The sequence below is a fragment of the Orcinus orca genome, chromosome 16, assembly GCF_937001465.1.
Source record: "Orcinus orca chromosome 16, mOrcOrc1.1, whole genome shotgun sequence".
Classification (NCBI taxonomy): Eukaryota; Metazoa; Chordata; class Mammalia; order Artiodactyla; family Delphinidae; genus Orcinus; species Orcinus orca.
Window position 1 is genome coordinate 74632091 of NC_064574.1, and position 23261 is coordinate 74655351.

A 23261-nucleotide genomic window follows, 5' to 3' on the forward strand; every position below is an offset into this window, starting at 1 on the left:
GGGGTCAAGTATACAGCAAGTGCTGACCACGGAGGCATATCACATTACTTCATCATCACGACATGTGCCGTTAAAGGAAGTGTCCAGGGATAATAATTTGCAGTACATCTACTCGAAGCAATTTTGTACTTATTTATTCAATTGAATTCTTTATGTTATTCATAATGAAATGAAACACAAACAGCATTGGTTCCGTCACGTCTTCCTTTGCTTTCATTTGGTTTACCGCTTACGACTATTTTTATGCAAATGAGGTTATGATAACATTAAACATTTTCCACTGATTTTGCAAGAACAAATATGTTCTCTCCATATGCCACAGTCTCCTTTTTGCTGCATCCATCCTCAAAGTTCTGTTGAGTGATCAGAATTTCTTCTAAATTAACTCTGAGGACATTCCATCTGTAATACTGGTGAGCCTGTCTCCATTTGCAAGACCCGTGAAACACTCCCATTAATACCTGAATCTAGCCCATTTGCCCATTCCCTTATTCGTCCCTCCAGCTCACTGTAAATTTCACCTTGTTACAAAGCGTTGTGGCACCTCCCTGCTGCCAGTTTGGGGGATGTTTACTTGACTCGCAGAGCAAAAACAACGAACTCCACACATAAAAAAGTGTTGTGATTGCAGAGACGTTTGTTCTATTGATTATATTCAGGACTGAGAAACAAATGTTTTCAGGAAAGTATTTCAAATAAGTATCTACTGGACCCACCAGAGTGGAATTAGGCAGGCTGCCTAAGAGGGACTCTCGTAGGCTAGCTTGGGCTTTCTTGCAGGGGTGTGTGCGTGTGTGTGTCTGTGTGTGTGTGAGAGAGAAAGAGAGAGAGAGAGAGTTTGTTTTATCTCAAAGTGCACTGATAGAGACACAGTAACTGGGCAGACAGGAAAAATCCTCTAGAAACATACACACTGCAGGTTCAAAGTCTGGAGTCCCCAGTAACAGCCATCACGGGAATTTCTGAGAATGACACGAGGTGAGATGTTCTCCTACAGTTCTCCAGTGCCAACAATCCTCACATAAAGTAATCAAAGGGTTATAGGAGCAAGAACCACCGCTGCTGTAAACTGGTTTGATTCAAGGTTATAAACCAAGAATTCCATTTCCCATAGTCACATCTACATCTGAGTAAAGTAAATCTGGAATTCAATGACCCTGCGGGTTGCAAACAGACCACAGAGCAGATCCATTCACGTAGACAGGACAAGGTTCACATTGGTTTCTACCCACTGATTCCAAGTTCCCCATGCAAGAAATTGAAGCTTGTCCAGAAAGCTCTCTAGAACAGAAAGAAAGGGGAATCTTTTCTGCAGCCTCACACTAATGCATTTAGATGCTAATCTTTTCAGGGCCCAATAAAAGATTAAATTAACTTTGCCAATTCATAAATTGGGGACAGCCAGGCTGGCACTACCTCCGGGAGATGTGGGAATCCTTTCTTAAAAATTAGCTAAGTCTTCGACCCCCATGATATTAATGACACCCCTCGTAGTGCAAATAGCATCTCCACTTCATATTTATCTTTCTACTCTATATCTCTACGTTTGAAACACTGCCGAGAGTTTCAACCATTTTATGGGGTATAATGAATTTCTAAAAGGAAAATCATTCAAAATGAGGCTGATTTCTATTCATTTTCATTCACTAAATAAACAGATGCACTCAAGGATATGGGATGGAAAGGAACAAGCAGAGAGATGGAACGGACACAAGGTAAATCAACAAGGAACAGGAACTTCTCAAGCACGGGAAACCCTGCCCTGTTCCGCCCCTCATTTTCTCTTCCATCTACTTCCACAGAATCTCAGAAAATGGTAGGGCCCTAGGATGCTCCAAATTTAAAAATAAGAATCACTCAGGGATCTTGTGAAATAGTGTAGATTTACCAGTCTACTAGCTCTGTAGCTAGGCCAAGACTTGACATTTTTAACCAGCAGCCTTGGTGATTCAAATGCAAAGACCACACTTCCTGAAACAGGAAGGCCCACAGGTTCTCAATGTTTTGAGACACTGGGGTTACCTGGAGTTCCTATTAACGAGAAATTAATACTGATGCTTCAGCCCCGCTCCCAGGGATTCTGATTTAATTACCGTAGGCCCTCCGTACCCATGGGTTCTACATCCATGCATACACTCTGGGGTGAAGTCTGGGCTCCCAAAGATAAAAGCTTCCCAGGTGATGTCAGTGCCCTGAAGGCTGAGAACCTATGTCAGGCTTTCCCAAGAACCACCTGTGTGGAGAGACCAGGGGTCTTTTTTTTTTTTTTTTTTTTTTTTGCCGTACGCAGGCCTCTCACTGCTGTGGCCTCTCCCATGCGGAGCACAGGCTCCGGACGTGCAGGCTCAGCGCCCATGGCTCACGGGCCCAGCCGCTCTGCGGCATGTGGGATCCTCCCGGACCGGGGCACGAACCCGTGTCCCCTGCATCGGCAGGCGGACTCTCAACCACTGCGCCACCAGGGAAGCCCAGACTAGGGGTCTTTAAGCAAGTAGGGTTGCAGGCCCTATACAAGCTTCCACATGTCACTCTTGCAACTTCTGACACTTTTACCCCAAGAACATTCCAGACCCCTGTCTGAATCACCATATTTATTCTAAGATTTCCAGGCAGGAAATGATGAAGATGGAGTCATTTGATGCCCAGACCCCAGCACAACCTGGAGGATGAGGCAGCGCTTCCTCTTCCCTCTCTCAGCTGCACCCCCTACTCCCAACCTCTACCCCTCACCAAAGGTTGGCTTCTCAGGCCCAGTCACGCTCCACACCGGAGCAGCTTCACAGAAAGTCTCAGAAATCAAAACTCCACTGAGGACATAGGCTTTCTCCAGCCAAGGCCACAGCTGAACAATGCCCACTCTTTCAAAACTCTCCTTACTACCTTAGAGGTTCTCAACAGAGGGAATGAATTCATAGAAAGCAGCCTGGACTTCAGACCAGGAACACTGCGTACGGCCCAGCCACCTACATTTTGAAACAAGTTCCAAAGACCTCCCTTTGAGAAACACTTTAAAATATGGTTTTTTAAATATTCAGCCCTTTTCATCAAAAAGACGATTTTAATGTGTGAGGAAAATAATCATTTCAATTGGTGAAAAAGTAAGAATACACATTACACTGTGTTTTTGGTCTGACGACCGTGGAGTACGGCAGACTAGAAGCAGGGGGCAGCTGTCCCATCCCACCAGCCTTTACAAAGTCTCCTGTGCCCTCAGGACACCCGGCTGGCCTCCCTCAATATGGAAGCTGTGGTGAATCCCAAAGGTGAGCCTCCTGATCTGTCCTGGAAGAGCCTTAGGAAGCGAACGTTCCTTCCCAGGCGCTCACCACAGCCTGGTGTCTGTCTCAGGCCGGTCCCCTGGAATTCTGTGCTGACCTGGGGACAAGGGAATGCCCATTACCTTAGACTTGAGTTTTCCATATTGGAGTGAGGCGCACAGTTGTACCCACCTTTCATTCGGGTAGATACTTTCCTGAAGATTCTGTCATTAAATCTTGCACGGTATTTTAAGGATAAGGGGTGTGTACGGTAAAGGAGCTTTCACAAAATAATCATAGCTAACATTTATTGACCAGATATCATTAATTCATGAGAAGGTCTCAGAGTAGTGCCTGGTATATTAGCCTCTGCGGGTCACATGGAATAATCGATTTACTCTTCACAACAATTCTATGAAGTCGGTATCACCATTTCACATATGAGGAAACTGAGGCACAGAAAGGTTAAATAACTTGCCCAAGGTCGCAGAGCTTGTAAGAGGCAAAGCTGGGATTATAACTCAGTCATATTTCCAAGTCTGTGCACTTGACCTCCATGAAAAATTCTCTTATTAAGGCTTTTAAGTGACCCAGACATGCTTTTCATACCTAGGGAACCCATGAAAGTGGGATGAACATTCAACTACAAATACTTCAGGAATTATCACCCTCACATATTGAAAGACAGGGCACCCCACCCCTGACCCCATGTGGATTTCCCATCACTCTCCCACCCCCCAGCCTGGTGAGGACAAGCCCTAAGCAAAGAAGTTCTCCCTGGTTACGCCTCTAGGTGAAATCAACTTGATGGTAAGACATTTCCTGAACCTAATAATATTACAGTATTTATTTTTACTGAGCTTTACCCACCCCCCAAAATACCGTATGTTTTAAAGAGGATTTCAACTACATTACACTATATACTAGGAAGTCTTCATAGGCAAGGGTTATTAATCAAATTCAGGATACTGCCCCTTTGGTAGTGGAATTTTGGTAGAGTTGGAAGGGGTAAAAGGCAACAAGAGAAGAAAACGTAGGAAGTAGACACACACAAGTACACAAATGTGCACACAAAAACACTTGCATATGCATGTACACAAACACATAGGCGTGCACGCATGCACATACACTCACTTCCCCAAAGGAACTGTCCCGTCTCTAAGCCTCAAAATTTTTTTGCCTTCTAATGATACCAGCATGGAGTAGAAAGTTCCGTCCCACAGATACAGATGGGGAGGCAGAGGCACCTATGTGTGTGGGTATGTGCACAGGCCTCAAAGACACCCACACAGCTGGGTTCGAATCTGAGTTCCCTCACTGCCTGACTGTGTGACCTCAGGCAGGTTGGTTCACCCCTCCCAATGCCCCTTCCCTCATTTATAAAACAAAGACGGTCACAGCTACTTCGGAGAGTGGTTAAATTTAAGAGAGATCAATAAAACATGCGGCACAGTGACAAAACCATAAAAGGCAGTCAATAAAAGGGAATAATTATTGTGGTTAGTGGTTCAAAGACATTCCTAATCAGGCAACTACTTATTATTTCAACCAACAAGGATTTGTTGGACGGCTACCCACTGTGCCCACATCTATAAAAGAGAAAGTTTAACATAGGGTTCCTGACCTTCTTTAAGGTGCTTTCACTCTCGTTGAAGACCAGCCTGTAAGACGCAGGATACCCATCATCAAAAGATGACTCAGAAAAAACAAAAAGGCCAGTCACAGCTATAATTATCAAATGTGTCCTTTTCACATGGGATGGAAAACTTGAGTTGGGTCTTGACCAATGAGTAGATGCATTCCACTAAATGATAACACCGTAACTCACATACACACAGACTCAAAAGACCCACTGGACTTGGATGACTGCACATCTCTGCAGTCGGGCCAGACATCATTCCTGACCTCCAGACCCAAATATACAACTGTCTGCTAGATGTGACGTGAAGACGGTCCAGAGACATCTCACACCATATGTGTCCAAAGCAGACACTGTTGGACTACGGCAGCTCAGAATTGGTGGCAATAAAGAAAAGAGGAGTCTTTGTGAGTGAAGCAAAATGAATTCCAAAGAAACCTGACATCTGGATTTATAAGCAGGAGGCCAAAGGAGAAACTGAAGGTATCAGCAGTAGAAACTGCCCATAAATTACCTCCATGGTCTGGGAGGAGAAAGCAAGCCATAAAATGTATGCAGGGATCTCAGCTGTGGCTTTAACAAGCTCAGACAGATTTCTGTGCTGCTAGGTGGCCCCTCGCCCATATTATAAGTGGGCAGGCAGATAATTAATATGCCACAACATGATACAGAATGGGATATCTTGGCAAGGAAAAGGAGTGGCGGTTAATAAAGGCTTGTCTGGCTTCTGGTGTCTGCAAACGTCACCTCCTCACCGGCACACACATAGTCAAATAATGAATAAAGCCAGACAGATTAATCTCATGGTTCCCTCAAGAAAGCCATAACTATGGGGAACCCTGGACAAGCAGCATTGCTACCCCCTTGCCCCCACCTCCCTGCAAAACAGGAACCTCTCTGCAGGATTCTCTCCTGGTTAATGAAATCACTTCCACTCTGTCTCCCAAGCTAGAAACTTCTGATTGCACCCAATTCCCCCATATCCAATTAACTGACTCATCTCACTGATTCTTAGAAAGTTTTCCCTGAATCGAGCCCTTCCACTCCATCCCTACTCAGTCCTTGGTTTTTTACAGAGAAATCACTTCCGTGAAAGGAACAGGATAATTATAAAACACTCACTGTATTATCAAGTCTTTCTCTTCTGTCAAGCAATGCCTAGCAAATGGTTGGCGCTCAACAGGTGTTGAGTGGGAAAAGAAGAGATTTTATTTAGCCATCCTGCTCCCAGCCTCCAAAGCCTCTAACCTTTCTCCACATTCTTGTTACAGTTAAACATTATTTTTTTTAAGAAATTACCACAAAAATACAATCTTGACTCAAGTCCTTCATCGGCATCCAATGACAACGACGAACATCACCACCTAACACAGCAGTGGCACATAAGGTGCTTCAGAACCTGCCTCCCCTTTCCCTCCAACCTCTTCTTCCAAGATTCACTCTGGAGACCCTATGACTCAACCCAAAGTTTCTGTGCTGTTCCCCCAGCCCTGAAATCCAAGAACTATCCCAGTCCTCTTGCACATGCTGTTCCCTCTCTCCAATGTTCTGTCTTCACCATTAAGATCATGGTCACCTCTGCGCTACCCTCTGACTCTCCCAGAAGTGCACATCCCCTTATCTTAGTTTCTAAGATCCTCCGAAAACAAGTCAAAGGATTGCAAAGCCCCACCTGCCTCGCCCACTTGCTTTGATTTCTTAGGGGGCCAAGATGTGCCTGTTCCTCACCATGTCTTTAGCACAGTGTCTGGCAGACTGGGAACTTCAGTCAAAAATCATTTTCCATGATTTAAAAAAAAAAAAAAAAGAAAGGAAAGAGAAGAAAATAAAAAAAAACAGACCAAAGAAATAGCACAGAGTTTAGAAAATAAGCCTATTTATGTATCAAAAGTACAAAATGTATTCCATTTAACAGCTCCAAATAAGAGAAAGAGGAAGCATTATTTCCAAAATCATTTTGAAAAAGCTGCTTTGAAAAAAAAAAAAAAGGACAGACATTTGAAACAAAAGATACATATCTTGTACCATATTCTAAAATAAGCTCTGGATGGATGGGAGTGATGGAAAAGGAACACAAAACAGAGTAGAATATTTATAAGTACTCTTTCTCTGCTTTAAAGCAGTGGAGAAATGAAGATGGAAAGATTGACAGTTGGGGGTTCACACAAATTTAAAATATCTGTCCAGGGGAAGAAAAAAAAAATCACAGAATTAAAATAAAACAGAAAACATTTTGGAATCCATTTGCATGAAATGTGACCAACAAATGGTTAATCCCACTGTTACCCCCCAATTCATTCATATTTATGAGAAACAACTCTGTCAAGAGTAGTGTAATAATAAACCAATAAGAATGAAAGCAACTTGAGGTTCTGTATAAAATTGCAATGACATTAGCCAATTTCAGTTCTCTAAACTTGAGGGAGGTTTTGGGCAGTGTCACAAGCAAGATCTTGCCCGTGGGGGGATAATTCCTCCTGGGCTTGGGCTGCATGGGGCGGAAAGAAAGTGCTCTGGCCCCAGACAGCGGCCTCCCTTCCTATCCCCTGGGCTCAGATATCAGAGGAGCAGCTTCTACCGGCAAGGCCCTTGCCCTTCTTTGGCGGCAAGGATGAGTTTGCAACTAACCAAGGTTAATTTGGTACATTTGGCTGTGGAGCCCAGAATGTATAACACTACCTCTGGTTACCATGTATGATCTGTGGGCAAGCTCTCAAGTTCATCTTTAGTTTCACCTTCAAATTCATCCTCCATATAGCTGCCAGAAAAATCTGAAAAGGCAGAGGTGGTCACATCATTCAACCCAGTTCTCCAACTCTTTCTTCTATTATACTTTCACCCTTCTACCTTGCACTTAATTTTTTGGTGTAGATTTACATTTATGGCATAATTAAACTTTTATTTTATTAAAACAAAATACATACAGTCTTATCCCATTTCTGTACTTTCAATGTTTCTAAATAACAATCATTATGATGCAATTCCTGATGTTTAAATTTTAGATATTTTCAATTGATTTTCTGTTTCTGACCATAAAGGTTTAATTTTCTTATACTACCCACACCTCAATACACATTTTGCCTCTTCTTTCTTCCAACAGAGTTATACCATAACTTGTGGTTTAATATCTATTCAATATTTGTATCATTATATTGTTCACAGCTCAGCCACAGAATATATGGAATTGCAATTCCTTTCTTGAGGAACTTTTGGGTTTTTCCTGTGCTAATAATTGCTTTCCTTTTTCACAAGCTTTGTGTGTGTGTGTGTGTGTGCGCCCATCACTAATTCAGTTCCAAACTTTCCGAAAGAATGGTAAAAATTTTTTTTTGTTTGCAAAGACAACAAAAGCAAAAATAAATAAGGGAGACTAAATTCGTTTCTTCACAGCAAAGAAAACCATCAACAAAATGAAAAGACGACCTACTGAATGGGAGAAAGTATTTGCAAATCATAAATCTGATGAGATTAGTATCTAAAATATATAAAGAATTAATATAACTCAACAGCAAAAAACCCCCATACAATCTGATTTAAAAATGGGCAGAGGATCTGAATAGACACTTTTCCAAAGAAGATATACAGATGGGCAACAGGTACATGAAAAGATGCTCAACATCACTAATCATCAGGCAAATGTAAATAAAAAACAATGAGAGGGACTTCCCTGGTGGCGCAGTGGTTAAGAATCCGCCCGCCCATGCAGGGCACACGGGTTCGAGTCCTGCTCCGGGAAGATCCCACACGCTGTGGAGCAACTGAGCCCGTGTGCTACAACTACTGAGCCTGCGCTCTACAGCCCGTGAGCCGCAACTACTGAGCCCGTGCACTCCACAACAAGAGAAGCCACCGCAATGAGAAGCCCGCGCACCGCAACGAAGAGTAGCCCCTGCTCGCCACAACTAGAGAAAGCCCGCACGCAGCAATGAAGACCCAATGCAGCCAAAAAAGAGAGATATCACCTCACACCTGTTAGAATGGCTATTAACAAAAAGACTAGAAAAACAAGTGTTGGCGAGGATGTGGAGAAAAGGGAGCCTGTTGCACTGTTGCTAGATACGTAAATTGGTGCAGCCACTATGGAAATCAATGTGGAGGTTTCTCAAAAAATTAAAAATAGAACTACCATATGATCTAGCAATTCCACTTCTGGGTATTTATATAAAAAAACAACAAAAACAGCGCTTCCCTGGTGGCGCAGTGGTTGAGAGTCCGCCTGCCAATGCAGGGGACACGGGTTTGTGCCCCGGTCCGGGAAGATCCCACATGCTGCAGAGTGGCTGCGCCCGTGAGCCATGGCCGCTGAGCCTGCGCATCCAGAGCCTGTGCTCCGCAACGGGAGAGGCCACAACGGTGAGAGGCCCGCGTACCGCAAAAAAAAAAAACAAACAATAAAAACACTAATTCACAAAGATATATTCACCCTCCCCATGTTTACTGCAGCATTATTTACAATAGGCACAATATGGAAACAAACTACGTGTACACAAATGGATGAATGGATAAAGAGAATGTGATACATATAGATATGAGTCAGCCACAAAAAGAGTGAAATCTTGGGCTTCCCTGGTGGCGCAGTGGTTGAGAATCTGCCTGCTAATGCAGGGGACACGGGTTCGAGCCCTGGTCTGGGAAGATCCCACATGCCACGGAGCAACTGTGCCCGTGAGCCGCAACTACTGAGCCTGCGCGTCTGGAGCCTGTGCTCCGCAACAAGAGAGGCCGCGATAGTGAGAGGCCCGCGCACCGCGATGAAGAGTGGCCGCCGCTTGCCACAACTAGAGACAGCCCTCGCACAGAAACGAAGACCCAACACAGCCAGAAAAATAAATAAATAAACAAATGTGGGGTTTAAAAAAAAAAAATTTTTTAAAAAAAGTTTCTTAAAAAAAAAAAAGAGTGAAATCTTGCCAATTGCAGTGACATGAATAGACTTTGGGGGCATTATGCTAAGTGAAGGAAGTCAGAGAAACAAATACTGTAAGATCTCACAGACTCTTAAAAAACAAACCCAAGTTCATTGACAGAACAGATCACAGTTGCCAGAGGTGAGGAGGGGGTGGGGATGGATGAAGTGAGTCAACAGGTACAAACTCCGGTTATAAAATAAGTCATGAGGATGTATTGTACAGCACGGTGGCTATATAACCTGGTATTAGTTTCAGGTATATAACATAATGATTCGATATTTGTATATATTTTGAAGTGATCACCACAATAATTTATTTATCTAAACTTTCATTGAACTATTTATTTCTATCTTATTCTTAACTTCCAAGACCTCTTGTTCATTCTCTGATTATCACTTTAACATAGCACTTGATTCTTATTTTGTGAATAAAACAAAACATTCCATGAACTAAGACATTAATGATAGTTTTAAAGTGTGTCTGTTTCCTCCAGATGCCTTTTCTGTTGTTCTTCTTCTTGTTGCTAAGGCCCTTTATAATAGAGATTCTCCTGAAATGTCTAGGGATTCTGGTTCTCCTTTCTTATTTTAGAGTAAGACTGCTCTGTGTAGATGGAAGAGCCTTACGAATGTTTAACGAGTAGAACCCAGACATTTTGGGGATGCGGGGACCTATCAGATCTATTGGCATTTCTCTGAGGTTGAATGGCTTCCTTAGAGTGGATTCTTCCAAATCTGGACTACAGGAGTGTGAAAGCCTGCAGAGGTAATGAGGCCAAGGGTGTCCCCAGTTAGTACACAGCCCTATCTTCTGTCATCTTATGAACTAAAGCCCAGAGTTCACCTTCTCCAGGGAATAAACCTCCCATGTTCCACCAGGTAGGGAAGGGCAGCGTCTGGCTCTGTAAAGTTGAAGAAAGGATCTGGGAACACAGCTATAATCCTTCTATTCAAATCTACCTCCCAGCCATCAGAGGTACCCAGAACCTCCAATTCCTGAGTCTCTGGGGTTCTGAGGTGTGACTAGGCTATATTCTTCTGCCCTTCCCACCACTTCCCATCATATGTAGAAGGTTGGGTCTCAGCCTCATCCAGTTTGCTATGTCAGTTACCATTCATCCATCCTCTTTCCATCTTCCAAAACTTTGTGGGTGTTTCTTCCCTGCTGTGGGAGCCTAACCTGTTTTTGTCCCTTATAGGCTGCCATCCTCTGTAGTCCTTTACTATCATCTTAGTAAAGTTTCCGGAGGGACGAAATCTAAGTGGTGTATTCCAGCAGTCCCCAAACATTTTGGCACCAGGGACCGGTTTCCTGGAAGACAATTTTTCCATGGGCGCGGGGTTGGGGGGGGAAGGGGATGGTCCAGGCGGTAACGTGAGCAATGGGGAGCGGCAGATGAAGCTTCACTCACTGTCCACCGCTCACCTCCTGCTGTGCGGCACGGTTCCTAACAGGCCACGGACCAGTACTGGTCCGCGGCCTGGGGGTTGGGGACCCCTGGTATATTCAAGCCACCATGCTACACTATAGAGCACCACAGAGCTGTGTATTCCTCCCTGGGCGTGCCATGTTTTCATCTGCATCCCCAGCTCTGATCTTGCTATTCCCTTTCCTACTTGTCTATATGTGTCTCCTCTCTTTAATTTTCTAACCCTTAATGGGCCTTCAAGATTAAGCTTCTGCATCATCTCAAGCAGGAAACCTTCCCAGATCCTCCCTGTACATACTGTGTATGTGTCTGGCCTGACATACCCACATAGACCACGATGTGCTGGATTGACCTGCTTGCACATCTGTCTCCCTCCCCAGACAAGAGTATGTAGGCAAGGACTACCTTAGCCAATGTTCTGCCTCTAGTGTGGGGAAAACCATCTGGTACATAACATGTGCTCACTGATATTGTTCAACTGACCCATTTCCACTAAGCTCCACGTTGGAAGCATCTTCATTCTCACAGGACTACAAAAATAACAGCTCTGTTTATTTGCCAACATCCAAATAAGAAAGGCTAATCAGAGAGCACCAGGAAATGAAAACAGCCAGATGTTTTTGAGAGCAAAAGTCCAGGAACACAAAATAGCTTCCAACAGGGGTGATGTATGTTTTCCTAGTGATTCAAAATGAATATATGCTTATTAGGCAGAGAGAGAGATTTAACAGTTTTCTCAGCTAATGCTGCAATTTTAAATTCATTTAAGGTAATTTTCCTTATCTTGAATCTATTTTTCTCAGTAACCAGGATACTTAACTGATTTGTACAAAATGCATTTGAAAAAGAAATAATCTACTCTAAGCAAGGGCACACTGCAAATGAAAGAAAGAGAGACACCACAAATCTAACAGAAGATGAAGCATCTGTTTGAAAAGCCAAGGAGGACTACTGCCTAGAAAATAGGATATTTTCCCCCAGCATCTTGGTTTTCCCACCAATCTCTCTTCTCTCTTTCACAAGGAGAAAACAAATAATTCTTAAATCTGAGGGCACAGAACAAAGACGTCTCATAAACCAACCAAGACACAAACAAACTGTTTCAAAGGTAAGAATCTCAAACAAAAATTGTAAGTTGAAACAATCACAGGATGTACTCTTTCACCTACCAGCTGGGAAAAGCATTATTTAAATGCTAGTACCCAGTTTGGGAAGGGTCTAGTAAAGTTCTAATAGGAGCAGAAACTTCTATAAACTTTCTGGAGGAAAATATCGCTATATGTATCTAGGGCCTCCAAAAGTACTCCTACAATGTGATCTAAGGATTACACCTTTAGAAGTGTGGATTAAGAAAGTAAATATCAAATCAATATACATAAAGATTTGAGTGGGGAGATATCCATCCAAGTGTTATTTATAATAATGAAAATTTTAAAATAAATTTTTATTTATAAAAATGAAAATTTATTTTATAAAAATTATAAATATTTATAATGTTATAAATATTTCATATTTCTAATAATGAAAATTTGGAAATAATCTAGATTTCTAACAATGAAAATAATGATCATAACTAATAACATCAGAAAATGCTCATGAAATAATAAATGAAAAAGAGGATAAATGAAACACACCATATGCTCATAATCTGTATAGAAAATAGACTCAAAGACAAAATACTAGTATTTTACTAGTCACCACCTCTAGGTAATGAGATCATGTTGATTTTTAAATTTTTACTTAAAAATTTTTTGTATCACGGACCTTTCTCTATGCTTCTGTATTATTTTATAAAAATTAAAAATTCTTATTTAGCTCTATTTATTTTCATAATCAATAGTACTATTTATTGATTATGGAGGAGACGAGATAAAAGCCCCTCCACTAGTTACAAGTAACACAAGAAAATGTCACAGACACGGGTCTACGCCCAGCCATCTGATAAAGCAAGCGCCTCTGAGTGACTGAATCAGAACTTACTTGGTGGGACGATAATCCGGAATGGAACGATCCAGTGAAATTTTTTCACTGAGGTAGGAATTGTAGCCATACTTCTCATGGGGTCCCTTGGCTTTCTCTTCTTCAGCCGGGGAAAGGGTAGCAGGAAGGCCCCCTTTGCCCCGCCCACCATAACCTTCAATGAGCCCAAGGGATTTAGATAAACCTAGAAAAAGGAGGGGGAGAAAAAGAATTATTTGAAAATCACCATACGAGGATATGCCACTCAGGCTCAGATATAGCTTCAGTGGAAATTTTAACATTACCTGTCACAGAAAAAATTATGTTCTCGATTTACTGATATCAGAATATGTCCTGAACACATTTCAATTGAGAGGGAGGTCAGAGCAACTGTGAGGTGTGGGGTGAAGGCTGGTCACCCATGAAGAGCCTCTCCCTCCTTTTGGGAAATGGGGTGGATGGCAGGGGCGGTCTATAAAAGGGAGAGACTGCCAAAAGCAGGGGACACGTGGACCAAGAAAGACACACAAAATGGGACAGAACTCGGGCTGTCATCCCTGCCTGATTTCCTTTCTTCACGATCAATTACCACAAGGCTAGATATTCCAGCAGATGCGCAGTACAACACAGAAAAGGCAGCAATAAGGAACTTCCAGACTGCAGGTGTTTTTGCTTCATTTGAACAGAGAATAATATACAGATTGATTTTATCATGAGTTTAAAGTGTGTAACCATCTGCCACCGTTCTATACCTAATGGTTTTATTTAAATCTCATTTAAATGGCAAAAAGGAAATACAAAATGTTTGAGAATAAATCACAGAGAAGAAAAACCCATAAGGGTGATAACCGTGCCCAGAAGAGTAGAAGGCCTTGGGAACAAGCCTCATTGAGCAACTGCACGTTCCCAGGATGGTGGTAGCTTTATACCTATTGTTCCATTAAACGATAGACAGCTTGATGGGCAATTTTTAAATCCTACAGTTATGGGAGGTTTTACTTCTCGGCTTGAAAACTCTTGCTGTTAAGGGCTCTCATTCTCTTTTGCTATTTCAAATGCCCAAGCTACCCTGTTCACCGTCAGGCATGTGCACACACACACCCCACTTCCTGCCACGGGCAGGAAGACCATGGACCAGAGATGTAAAAAGCATCCTCAGCTTTCATGGAGGGCAGACCACAAAGCCTAGGAGGACCACAAACTCCCAGGAAGGCATCCTCAAGTAAGTCAAAGGCCAGTAAATCTGCTCCAGTCACAGGATGCTCCTCCACCCCATAATGGCAACACCTGGATTCCGTTTCCTGCTTCTCTGAAAATAAAAATTTATTTTCTGTGATATAAAATCAAAAAGGAAAGGTTCAGCAAGCATCTCAGGATTGGTCTCAAGTGAACATCATTTTGCTACCTGGGAATCATTTCCACCGTCCATGGTGTTTTTCGGGAACCCTGACATCTTTTCTGCCCTCCACCAGCCCAACAGAGGAACCATCAACTGAGAACTGGATTACTCCAACACTTCCTGGTGACAGGAGGTGACCTGCTTCCTGGCCTTTAATCTCTCATGCCACATCACCGTGCACCAACCATTCCAATAACATCACCTTCACTGTGCTCCAAAATCTGTAAGGACTCGTCCCAGGTCAAGTACAGACACCTGTGTTGGATTTTAAAATCACTCCCGATAGGACATTACTAGTGGGAATGCACAACGGTGCGGCTACTTTGGAAAATAGTTTGGCAGTTCTTCAAAATGCTAAGCGTAGTTTTACCATCTGATCCAGCAGTTCCATTTTTTACCCTAGAGAAATGAAAAGATATGCCCACTTGAAAACTTGTACACAAATGTTCATAGAAGCATTATTCATATTAGCTGTGTCTATCAACGGATACGTGAATAAAACAAAATGCGGTACATCCACGCAATGTGATATTATCTGGCAATAAAAAAACTATCTTTTTTAAAAAGTAAAGATCTTCCTCAACTTACAAAAGAGTTACATCCCGATAAACCCATCATAAGTTGAAAATATCGTAAGTTGAAAATGCATTTAAACCATCTAACCTACCAAACATCACAGCTTAGCCTAGCCTCCCTTAAACGTGCTCAGAACACTTACCTACAGTTGGGCAAACTCATTCTAACACAAAGCATGCTTTATAATAAAGAGTGCTGAATATCTCATGGAATTTATTGAATACTGTACTGAAAGTGTAAAACAGAATGGTTGCATGGGTACAAAATGGTTGTAAATGTGTTGGCGGTTTACCTTCACGTTACGTGACTGACTGGGCGCTGTGGCTCGCTGCCACTGCCCAGCATCATAAGACAGTACCGTACTGCATATTGCTGGCTCAGGAAAAGATCAAAATTCAAAGTATGGTTTCTACTGAATGCTTATCACTTTTGTACCATCATAAAGTCAAAAAAATCATAAATCGAACCACTGTAAGTCAGAGACTGTCCGTAGTGATATATACAACATGAGTGAACCTTGAAAACATGCCGAAGAAATAATGCTGGACAGGAAAGACCACATACTGTATGGTTCTGTTTACCTGAAATGCACAGAATAGGCACATCTATAGAGATAGAAAGTAGATCTGTATCTGCTTAGGGTGGTGGGTATTTGGGGAGGGAATGGGGAGTGACTGCTAACGCGTATCGAGTGTCTTTTTTGGGCGATGGAAATGTTCCGGAAATAGAGTGTGGTGATGTTTGCACAACTTTGTGAATATACTAAAAGCCACTAAATTGTACACGTTCAGTGGATGAATGATATCATGTGAAAAAAATCTCAATAAAGCTATTTTTAAAAACCCACTTATGATAGACAATTCTATTTCCAGCAAGATGGAAGGCTAAAACAACAGGAAAACTTTCCAATAAACTACCTAGAAATTCTGAATGAAAACTTTTTTAATACTGTAAATGCATAGCTGAGCTTGCAATAAGTTAAAGGAAACACCCAGAGGTAAGTTATAATCAGAGCTGAGACTATCTGCTGGGATGGGGTGAAGGATGCATTGCTCATTAACTAAAGGCTGGCGTTTTGGAGCTCAAACGTGCACAGAATACGAGACCTTTTGTACGCCTTAAATGTTTCATAATTTCTAGTTATGAAGGTACTGAGTTGATCAGTGGCCCCCTGTCTACTCTGAACCTATGAGTATGACCTTATTTGGAAACAGGGGTTTTGCATATGTAATCAAATTAATATAACTGGTGTACTCATATGAGAAAAATTTAGAGATAGAAACACAGATACACAGAGGGAAGAAGGTCATTTGACAACAGATATTGAAGGATATAGCTGCAAGCCAAGCAATGCCCAGGATTGCTAACAACTCCCAGAAGCCAGGAAAAGGAAAGGGAGGATTACTTCCCAGACCCTTCAGAGAAAGCATGGCTCGGCCAACATCTTGATTTCAGAATTCTAGCCTCAAACTGTGAGAGAAAAAATTTCCGTTGTTTTAAACCATCAAGATTATGGTAATTGGTTATAGTAACTACACAAAATGAATACAATCAATATTAAAAAAACAGAGTGGAATTGGATAAAGAAAATATAGACCATGACAATACTAACCAAAAGAAAGCTGGAATCGCTCTATAAACATCAGATAAAAACAGACTTTAGGGCAAACAGCCTTATGGGGATGAAGAAGGTCGTTACATAATGATAAAAGTAGCAATCCACCAGAAGCTCTTAGGAATAACAAACTGCCAAGCACCTAACAACATAGCTTCAAATCACATAAAGCAAAAATGGACCACGTTACAAGAAGAAATGAACAAATCCACAATCATAGTGGGAAATATTAACACATCTCTCAGTACTGAACAGATAAGGACAAAAATTGAGCAAAGATACGGTAGAACTGAACAACAAAATTAAGATGTTTGATCTAATGGACATTGTACCTGACTTTCTAATAATCGTACATTCTCTACAAGAGTATATGGAACATTTAAACAATTGACAGGCCACAAAAAAGTCTCAACCTAGCTTACAGATCATCTTTGAACATAAAGCAATAAAAAACAGAAGCCAACAATAAAAGACCACAAAGGATTCACACATTTGGGCAGTTTTAAAAGACTTCTAAAACAAATATGGGTCAAATAATTAATCATATTGCCATTAGAAGTTACATGAAACTAACAGAACATGAAACAGTACATCTCAAAGCTTGTAGGATCGTGCTAATGCAATACTTGGAAGTAACTATATAAATGCGTATATTAAGGGGGGGAAAGGAAGAACTGATAATTAATAAGGTAAGCATATAACCCAAGGAATTAGAAAAAAAAAGAGAGGAAGCCCAAAGAAAGCAATAATAAACAAAAGAACAAAAACTAATGAAACAAAAGAAAGACATCAAGTAAGAAAGGAGTAACAGGGAAGGATGGAGAGAGAGGAAGGAAGGAAGAAAGGAAGGAACGAAGGGAGGGAGGGAGGGAGGAAAGAGAGAGAGAGAAACTAAAAGAAAAAAAGATGGGTGGGAGGAAATAACCTCAGCAAGACTGGGGATAAAAAGAGATAGAGAGAAGGTACATGGTCCCTTCAGGGAGGACTTATCTATTCATCACAGTAAACACAGTGCCTAGGTCCCCCAATATTTTTAAGCGTTCAGGAAGATGTTTAAATTTCTTTTAAAATCAGAAAGACACAGTTATCAAATAAGATTTTTAATACTCTTTTTTAAATTGTTGTTTTATTGTTTTTCTGTGAAGGCCAAAGTGCTTAGGGCCACAAGATTCATTATGCAGCCTTGGTTCCCTTGAGGTTAGATTTTATCTGTACGTGACAAGGTACCTAAAGCATGGAGAAGGAAAGTAACATGATCTGAGGCACAATTTACAATTTTTACCTAGAAGGTAGATAGCACAAGGACAGACCCCAGGCACTAGCAGTAAGGCCAACTACCATTTACTGAGCATCTGTTGCGTGCTGGGAAGCACCCTGCTAAGTGCTTGACATATATTCTATCACTGTTTCATCTAATCTTTTGAAAACCTCATGAGGAAGGTATGATAATGATCTCTGTTTGACAAATAAGGACACTGAATCTGAGAACGTGGTAACTTTGTTAAGCTTCTGCAGCTGTTAAAGGAAGATGAGACCTGAGTTCTGGATATAGTTAGAGATACAAGGGAGGATAAAACCTGGTCTCTGTGACAGATAAGGAGACTAGTTCTGGAGCTGTTGCAGTAGCCCAGACCAGGATAGAAGAGGCATCATGTTAAGGTATGAGGGGTGGTGATCAAAAAGAGAGGAGAGATTTGAGAAACATTTAAGAGATATCATCACAAGGCAGGAGACAGACACGAGTTAGGGTGAGAGAGAAGGAATGAGTGAGCTTGGGGTTTCCAGCGAGAGGACTGAGTGGCAATATCACTCACAAAACAGGGCACACAGAAGAAAGTACGAGAAGATGCATTCTACTCTCTACATGTGGTATGTGGAGCATTCATGGGACATTCAGATAGGATCATATGTCCAGTGGGGAGCTGAAACACGTGGGCATGGAAGTTCAGAAGGTAGAGGAGGCCCAAAACATGAACCCTGGCACCTATCAGTTTGGAGGGGAACGTAGCCATTGTAAGGAGTGGGAGGGCCAAGATGTTGAGTAGCAAGAACAAAGAGACGATGCTCAGGAAGTGTTCTCTGACCACACGCCCTCTTATGCTTCCACCATATCTACAGGAGGAGTTGCATACTTTAGGATTTACTACTTCTGTACTCTGCATGCATGTTCTCTCACTGAAGCTTCCTTTGAAGCTCAAGACTTCAAGGAAGGCTTAAAAGGATGGAGAAACATCTCAATACCAACCAAGTGCTTAAACTTTCTGCTGTCTTCATAAATCCACTTGACCACTCTCTCCCCACCCACTGTTGACTGTTGTTTAGGCTTTAAATTTTTTAAATGCTTTTGTATCCATTTTTCTCTTAGGCAGGCAGGGTAGATATTACCATGATCACTTTAGAGATGAAAAAATGGAGGCTTAGAAGGATTAATTATTTGACCATCCAAAAGTAATGGAGACAGAATAAGACATTCCACCCAGCTCCAAACAAACACACAAATACTCCGCCCAGGAAATTTTGTGGGAAGGAAGAATCCAGTGTTCAAAATACAATGAAGAATGGTAAATAAATGGTAATACACTCATTAAAAAGGAATACTATACAGCAATGAGAATGACTTGCAGATAAACAGATAAATCTCATAGACTTCATGTAAAGAGCGAGCATCAAAAATGCACAGAATTGAGGGGCACCTTCAAGATGGCGGACAAGTAAGATGTGGAGATCACCTTCCTCCCCATAAATACATCAAAACTACATCTACATGTGGAACAACTCCTACAGAACACCTACTGAATGATGGAAGAAGACCTCAGACTTCCCAAAAGGCAAAAAACTCCCCACGTACCTGGGTAGGGCAAAAGAAAAAAGGAAAAACAGGGCTTCCCTGGTGGCACAGTGGTTGAGAGTCCGCCTGCCGATGCAGGGGACATGGGTTCGTGCCCCGGTCCGGGAAGATCCCCCATGCCGCGGAGCGGCTGGGCCAGTGAGCCGTGGCCACTGAGCCTGCGCGTCCGGAGCCTGTGCTCTGCAATGGGAGACGCCACAGCAGTGAGAGGCCCGTGTACCACAAAAAACAAAAAAACAACAACAAAAAAAGGAAAAACAGAGAAAAAAGAATAGGGACAGGACCTGCACCTCTGGGAGGGAGCTGTGAAGGAGGAAAAGTTTCCACACACTAGGAAGCCCCTTCACTGGTGGAGGCGAGGGTGGCAGGGCAGGGAAGCTTAGGAGCCAAAGAGGAGAGTGCAGCAACAGGGGTGCAGAGGGCAAAGCGGAAAGATTCCCACACAGAGGATCGGTGCCGACCGGCACTCACCAGCTCGAGAGGCTTGTGTGCTCACCCGGCGGGACGGGTTGGGGCTGGGAGCTGAGGCTCAGGCTTCAGAGGTCAGATCCCAGGGAGAGGACTGGGGTCAGCTGCATGAACACAGCCTGAAGGGGCTACTGTGCCACAGCTAGCCAGGAGGGAGTCCGGGAAAAGGTCTGGAACTACCGAAGAGGCAAGAGACCATTGTTTCAGGGTGTGCAAGGAGAGGAGATTCAGAGCCTAAACGAGCTCCAGAGACGGGCGCGAGCCGCAGCTATCAGCGTGGACACCAGAGATGGGCATGAGATGCTAGGGCTGCTACTGCAGCCACCAAGAAGCCTGTGTTCAAGCACAGGTCACTAACCACACCCCCCGGGAGCCTGTGCTGCCCGCCACTGCCAGGGTCCCGTGATGCAGGGACAACTTCCCCGGGAGAATGCACGGCACGCCTCAGGCTGGTACAACGTCATGCTGGCCTCTGCCGCCGCAGGCTCGCCCGGCATCCATACCCCTCCCTCCCCCAGCCTGAGTGAGCCAGAGCCCCCGAATCAGCGGCTCCTTTAACCCCATCCTGTCCGAGCAAAGAACAGATGCCCTCCGGCGACCTACATGCAGAGGCGGGGCCAAATCCAAAGCTGAGTCCCGGGAACTGTGCGAACAAAGAAGAGAAAGGGAAATTTCTCCCAGCAGCCTCAGGAGCAGCAGATTAAATCTCCACAATCCACTTGATGTACCTGCATCTGTGGAATACCTGAATAGGCAACGAATCAACCCAAAATTGAGGCGGTGGACTTTGAGAGCCACAGTAGACTGGGGGTTGGCTGTATGCGACTGACTGGTTTCTGGTTTTATGTTTATCTTAGTTTAGTATTTAGAGATGATTATCACTGGTAGATTTGTTTATTGATTTGGTTGCTCTGTTCCTTTTATATATACATTTTTTTTTCCTTTTTCTCTTTTTGTGAGTGTGTATGTGTATGCTTCTTAGTGTGATTTTGTCTGTATAGCTTTGCTTTTGCCATTTGTCCTAGGTTTCTATCTGGGGTTTTGGGGGGGTTTTTTTAAGTATAGTTTTTAGTGCTTGTTATCATTTGTGGATTTGTTTTTGATTTGGTTGCTCTCTCCTTTCTTTCTCTCTTTCTTTTTTTTAATTACTTTTCTATTTTTTATTTTTAATAAGTTTTTTCTATTTTAATAACTTTATTATTTTATTTATTTATTTTTCTTTTGTTCGTTCTTTTTTTTTTCTCCATTTTCTTCTGAGTCGTGTGGGTGACAGGGTCTTGGTGCTCTGGCCGGGTGTCAGGCCTGAGCCTCTGAGGTAGGAAAGCCGAGTTCAGGACACTGGTCCGCCAGACACCTCCTGGCCTCACGTAATATCAAACGGTGAAAGCTCTCCCAGAGATCTCCAACTCAATGCTAAGATGCAGCTCCACTCAATGACCAGCAAACTACAGTGCTGGACACCCTATGCCAAACAACTAGGAAGACAGGAACACAACCCCACCCATTAGCAGAGAAGCTGCCTAAAATCATAATAAGGTCAAAGACACCCCAAAACACACCACCGGACGTGGTCCTGCCCACCAGAAAGACAACATCCAGCCTCATTCACCAGAACACAGGCACTACTCCCCTCCACCAGGAAGCCTACACAACCCACTGAACCAACCTTAGCCACTGGGGGCAGACACCAAAAACAACGGGAACTACGAACCTGCAGCCTGCGAAAAGGAGACCCCAAACACAGTAAGTTAAGCAAAATGAGAAGACAGAGAAACACATAGCAGATAAAGGAGTGAGGTAAAAACCCACCAGACCAAAGAAATGAAGAGGAAATAGGCAGTCTACCTGAAAAAAGAATTCAAAGTAATGATAGAAAAGATGATCCAAAATCTTGGATATAGAATGGAGACAATACAAGAAACGTTTAACAAGGACCTAGAAGAACTAAAGAGCAAACAAACAATGATGAACAACACAATAAATGAAATTAAAAATTCTCTAGAAGGAAACAGTAGCAGAATAACTGAGGCAGAAGAACGGATAAGTGACCTGGAAGATAAAATAGTGGAAATAACTACTGCAGAGCAGAAAAAAGAAAAAAGAATGAAAAGAATTGAGGACAGTCTCAGAGACCTCTGGGACAACATTAAACACACCAACATTTGAATTATAAGGGTCCCAGATGTAGAAGAGAAAGAAAAAGGGACTGAGAAAATATTTGAAGGGATTACAGTTGAAGACTTCCCTAATATGGGAAAGGAAATAGTCAATCAAGACCAGGAAGCACAGAGAGTCCTATACAGGGTAAATCCAAGGAGAAACATGCCAAGACATATTCATCAAACTATCAAAACTTAAATGCAAACAAAAAATATTAAAAACAGCAAGAGAAAAGCAACAATTAACATAAAAGGGAATCCCCATAAGGTTAATAGCTGATCTTTCAGCAGAAACTCTGCAAGCCAGAAGTGAGTGGCAGGACATATTTAAAGTGATGAAAGGGAAAAACCTACAATCAAGATTACTCTACCCAGCAAGGATCTCATTCAGATTCAACGGAGAAATTAAAACCTTTACAGAAAAGCAAAAACTAAGAGAATTCAGCACCACCAAACCAGCTCTACAACAAATGCTAAAGGAACCTCTCTAGGCAGGAAACACAAGAGAAGGAAAAGCCTTACAATAACAAACCCAAAGGAATTAAGAAAATAGTAATAGGAACATATATATCAATAAGTACCTTAAATGTAAATGGATAAAATGCTCCAACCAAAAGACACAGACTGGCTGAATGGATGCAAAAATAAGACCCGTATATATGCTGTCTACCAGAGACCCAATTCAGACCTAGGGACACACACAGACTGAAAGTGACAGGATGGAAAAAGATATTCCAAGCAAATGGAAATCAAAAGAAACCTGGAGTAGCAACTCTCATATCAGACAAAATAGAATTTAAAATAAAGACTATTACAAGAGACAATGAAGGACACTACGTAATGATCAGGGGATAAATCCAAGAAGAAGATAATAACAATTGTAAATATTTATACACCCAGCATAGGAGCACCTCAGTACATAAGGCAAATGCTAACAGCCATAAAAGGGGATCTCAATAGTAACACAATCATAGTAGGGGACTTTAACCCCCCCCTTTCACC

The 23261-nt window shown here is 42.4% G+C and overlaps 1 protein-coding gene across 1 annotated transcript in view; it reads right to left on the reverse strand.

Moving 5' to 3' along the window:
- Positions 1-23261, reverse strand: part of GALNT17 (polypeptide N-acetylgalactosaminyltransferase 17) — a 449556-nt gene that overhangs the window by 256634 nt on the left and 169661 nt on the right. The window contains exon 2 of the mRNA XM_004268765.3: positions 13216-13399. Within this exon, the coding sequence (XP_004268813.1) occupies positions 13216-13399 (184 nt within the window). The remainder of the gene's footprint in view (positions 1-13215; positions 13400-23261) is intronic.